The 4,962-nt window shown below is 37.9% G+C and overlaps 1 protein-coding gene across 1 annotated transcript; it reads right to left on the reverse strand.

The window, feature by feature from the left end:
* LOC111289655 (two-component response regulator-like APRR5) lies at positions 1-4,962 on the reverse strand. Its single transcript, XM_022880884.2, has 8 exons — positions 4,582-4,962; positions 3,318-3,479; positions 3,065-3,195; positions 2,805-2,960; positions 1,976-2,141; positions 1,572-1,881; positions 623-1,409; positions 1-390 (listed from the first exon to the last, which is right to left on the reverse strand). Exons 1-8 carry the CDS (start codon positions 4,832-4,834, stop codon positions 259-261), a joined length of 2,097 nt encoding a protein of 698 aa, XP_022736619.1. The 5' UTR covers positions 4,835-4,962; the 3' UTR covers positions 1-258.

Below are 4,962 nucleotides of genomic sequence, written 5' to 3' on the forward strand. Positions count from 1 at the left end.
TGAAAAACAGGGAAGAAAACTCTGTGAACTATAAAAGATCAAAATATTATTTTACAATAAGTACATAACAACCTGGGTCAATTACTACTAATATGATAATTATGGACATGTGCCAAAGCATCTTTAGAATTCTGCACCTCCTTTGTTTTTTCAGCTTCACAAAACAAAAGGCTGCAATAGCCACTGCCACCATTTCTAAAAATCCAACCAAATTTGAATCCATGCTCTCCTTCTCAGTTTACGAAGTTGTGACTAGGCCTAGCCATCAGATGAATTCCCATAATGACGCTCAGCTTCTGTATGCGTAGGATCAGCCTGCACTTGACGAACAAACTGACCTTTTACTCTGGGGCGCTGCTCTGCAAGTTTCTTTCTGCTCTCATATCGGACCTGTCAAAAGATTTGAGTGTGAAACATTAGCTACCTCTAAGTTGCTCAATCTATGTGAATGTGACCTGTACATGGTTCTACATTTTACTTTGCAATTGAAGAATAGCACTAGAAAATTGCTTATTACTTCCATGCAACATGAATATCTTAGATTAGAATTTCTGGTATGCAAAAGTAGTGTAACAGGAAACATGTAAACACATAATGATGGCAAGTGATTATAATTCTGTACCTTTTTCTCATAGCATCTATCCTTCCGCTTCAAGCGAAACTTCATTAGAGCTGCTTCTCTTTGGATAGAACGGTGGGAATTTCCACCAGGACTGGGAAAACTGTCATCATTCTTGCTCTCTGTAGTAGAACGGGCAATAGGAGCCTGATCAACATTGCCATTACTTGCACCAGTGCTTCCATGTGCAATACCATTAAGCTGACTTAAGGAGCCATTACAGAAACTGCTGCTTGCACTGTGATCAGTGGTAGGAGAAGTATATCCTTGATCCTCAATTGAATCCAACTTTTGATCTAGATAGTGCAAGGGTTGGTCGGTTGACTGGTTTGTATTTGAGGCAAGTCGGTCATACAACGGTCCAGAGGAGTTGGTTTCAAAACTGGAATGACGAAATAGATTCACACTAAAGGCAGTTTCCTGTAGGTTGGCTGAGCTTGGACTTGGTACCTGGGAAAAACTTGACTGTGGACAAAAGATTGGAGGAATTAATGAATTATAGCCATTGCACAGGTTATTCAATCTTATACCCTTCACTGGTACTGGGACAGGAAATACTCTCTGTTGCGTGCAAGATGCTGTTACTTCAGTTTGCTTCAATTGACCAAGAGCTCCAGTAGTCAAAGGAATCATGTTTCTTTGAGAAGTTGGTGTGGGACTAGGAGTATCGGAGTTATATTCAGAAATAATATTGGACAACATCTTCTCAGAATTACTCACAGATTCTTTCTTTTGATCACTGCCACTTGTCCATGTTGAATGCAGAGGCTGTGATAGTTTGCTCGTGTACCTGCATTAAGGATCATTGGTATGATTAGCAGCTAAAAATGCAATTATTGGATGTAACACATGCAAAAGCTAAATCTGATTCAATTCAGTTGTTCTAAAACACTTCAAAATTTTGTGCGCTGAATTCTCAAGATGATAATGATAAAATACAACAGAAACCAACCTTGTAAAGGCTGATGAATTAGGATGCCAAAGGGTAGGCCTTTCTTGAGCAACATGATTCTCAAGAGCATTAGGATTACTTCTTCTCAAGGAAAGATCCAAGTGTGGAGAAGAATCAAACTTGCTTGTGCTATTTATTGAAGAAGAATTCCAATTTTTATTAAATGTTCCTATGAAATCAATAGCTTCTCTTGGTGAATCATCAAGGGCATCACCAGCCTCAACCAAGATATTAGTATCCCTTCTTTGACTTTCCAGTTCAACACCCTTGTACACAGAGGTTGTGTAGGCATCCTTGCAGGCAACAGCAACTGCTTACAAATTTGATTGGACATTGAGGGAAGGTTAGATGCCCTCCTACTGAACAGAAAATACATTGCCAAACTTCAAAATTTAATGTCTTACCCCCAGTTTTCATCTCATGCATGAGCAGTTTCTGATTGAAACTGGCAAGAGCTTCATGCTTCTGCGATTCACTTGGTTGAGATTTTCCCTTTATCAAGTGTGAAAATTCCTGCATATTTTCCAAGTGGCCACTCTCAGCTTCCATCTCTGGCTTTGTACAAGAGCTCTGCAAGAGACAGCAAACATGCAGTCTATATGAAACTTCATGTAGCCAACTTAAACTGAAAGAAAATTCCTTTTGACCATGAGTGACCTCATCAACACATATATGGCCTTTAAAAGGCTCTATAAAGTGTTCCCAGAACCATTTTTGGCTACTCCACTAGAAATCTAAATTAGCTATATGGTTGTCAGCAAGCTAAATGAAAATGAAACCAAGTTATGACAAAGTCGCACAACATCCAAAACAAGCATATTAATATTCTGCTGAGTGAAAATTAAATGTACAACTTAGTGGAATAGAGCAAGGCATTTTATTGTCGAGCACCTACATTCATGCCAAGAATCTTCCACAATCAGAAGTATTTGTTAAAATGCTTGTGGCGGATTTAGGTTAAAATAATTCAAAGCTTATAGCTTCCAGGTTTTTTACACTACTCTTTGCTCCTATGATTAATAGTCAATGATGAAGATGACAAAAGTTTTCAATGTTCCGCATAAATTAGTAATTTCAGATAAGCTTAATCAGTCCACACACGAAAAAGTCACCACTCTGGAAACAGTAGATAGCCTTTAAAAAGGCACAGTAAATGTAAGGTAAATCTTCTACATAGGAAATGCACCGATCAATCACAAAGCAAAGCTCCTACAACCGTTGAAGAGTACTGACCTGTGTCTCACTCCCTTTCTCAGTTTGTTCCTTATTTTTTTGGACACCAGCTGAGCAGCCACTGGAATGATTACTTGCAGCATTATTTTCAGAGGTAGCTTCAACTTTTTTCTGTCCAACGCTCTCATCCAGTGGGGAGTTTCCACCAACTATTGACTGATTTGAACAACAGATATAAATCATGACCAGAAAAAATCCAAATTATAACATCAAAGGAACTGTAAAAAAGATAGGGAGATAAAGTGTAGAAGTAAGCATACTGATTGTCTTCTCCATACATGCTGCCATAAATTCCTCAGCTCGTTTCTCCTTATTGGCTTAACAAGGTAGTCAGCAGCCCCTCTCAACATGCATTTGTATACTGTGCTAATTGAATCTTGCGAGGACATCACTGCACAATCATGCCCAAATAAAAAGAAAATTTATTTAAATTGCTTTGCCATAGACCAAAGTAGAAAATTCTAGCAACTGTACAAATGTCTAGAAAATATTATAGTATCTTCCATATCATACTTATAACAGGGATGCTTTTACAAATCTCATGCTCCATGATCAGTGTAAGAAGAGCAAATCCTGATATAGAAGGCAAATCCACTTCTGTCAAAATGAGATCTACATTATGAGGTCTTCCTTTCAGCATCTCCCATGCCTTCAAGCCATCAGGAACAGCAGCAACTGCTCAAAAAGGGGAAAATAAAACCATTTTCAGTTCCAAATATAGCATATTAGAATTCTAAACAATTTCTTGTTTGAAGCAAGAATCAACATGCAATTTTTTGAGCCCAAAAAAAGCAAAAATAACAGCTTGAACCACCATATCTAACCATGTTTTATTGCCAAACTGTTAAAAAGTAGAACATCTTCAATATGAAGTAGATACCCTCAACTGGGCTCAATTCAATCCTAAAATTCCTGATACAAAACTAGTTGGGGTGAAACCTGTTGAGTAGATAAGATGTCCCCCGAACCTTGGCCCTAATTTTTCAGTGGTAACTAATTAACTGTATAACAGCCTCTCAATGCACCATGGTTCATGACCCTTCAAGCCCCTGCTTACCCACTTTGAATCAACGAATTGCGTCTTGGCAAGTCTAAAAAGTTCCAAAAATATGATAGTTTTAGGCATCTAGATCCACATGGAAGACTTTGATAAGCCCAAGCTTCATGTAAGCAGCCTAGAGCAATGTTCTGTTTTGCCTCCTTATATTCTTTGGCCTTGATCTATAAATTAAGAGGTTTTGTTTTCCCTTCTTTTTTTTTTTAATTATATATTTACCCAATTTTGGAAAACATGAAACGGATTTGAGCAGGTGGATTCTAACTCCAAAGGAAATATTACTAACAATTAACCAAATCTATAAGATTAATGAAGAGCAGAGAAGGTAAGTTGAACTATCGCTTCAAAGTTTGAAGTACCCATTAAAGCGTAAGCAACTAAAAACAGTGGGAGAAAAGGATGTTTTTCTGCTAGCTCAAATTCGAAATCGAAATCGAAAACCAGCACTACTAATGGATCAAATTCACATCACTGTTGATGGAAACGCCTGTTTTTCAAATTAAAAATTGAAGCAAGGAAGTGATGAAACAGAGACGATTCTCAACACAGAGCAAATAAGCTGAAGCAATTGAAAAAAAAAAATTAAAAAGGCATTTTTCCCTGAAAAAAGGATAATTCAAATAAAAACCTCTCCGTACTTAAAAAAAGGTAGTAATTCAAGAATAAAATGATAAAAGCAATGCTTGTCAACGAGAGACAGAGGCAAAAGAGGAAACTAACCTCTATAACTGCATTTCCGGAGAAGTGCAGCTATAATCTGCCTGGTTGAATCATCAGCTTCGACCAACAAAACCCTCAACGCCAACCTGGGCAAAAACCTTTCCCATTTCACCACTTCCCCAGAGGCACAACTCCCTGGCGTCCGCTTCTTCTTCTTCGTCGTATTCACTTCCAACTCCCCATTTTCCTTCTCCGTTTCACTCACAGTTTTCACCTCCTCCTCTTCCTCGCTACTCACCATAATCTCACCCATGTGTTTTTGTTTTACCACTAAAATCTAGAACCAACCCGATTAGTATATTGCTTTTATGAACTCTGAACTGAAAGCAAAGCAAAGGAAATCGAAAATCTAACCCTTATTCTCCTGCTAAAATCTATATT

The sequence above is a fragment of the Durio zibethinus genome, chromosome 11, assembly GCF_047325235.1.
Source record: "Durio zibethinus cultivar Kanyao isolate XHJ-2024 chromosome 11, ASM4732523v1, whole genome shotgun sequence".
In the NCBI taxonomy this organism is placed as follows: Eukaryota; Viridiplantae; Streptophyta; class Magnoliopsida; order Malvales; family Malvaceae; genus Durio; species Durio zibethinus.

Bases quoted from the DNA above. Each gene is read 5' to 3' on its own strand.
- LOC111289655 (XM_022880884.2), bottom strand. From the start codon at position 4,834: ATGGGTGAGATTATGGTGAGTAGCGAGGAAGAGGAGGAGGTGAAAACT. The intron at 3,480-4,581 runs GTTAGTTTCCTC...CTTTTTGAGCAG, and splicing joins CCGGAAATGCAGTTATAGAG to TTGCTGCTGTTCCTGATGGC. The intron at 2,961-3,064 runs GTATGCTTACTT...TGTTCAAATCAG, and splicing joins ATGTATGGAGAAGACAATCA to TCAATAGTTGGTGGAAACTC.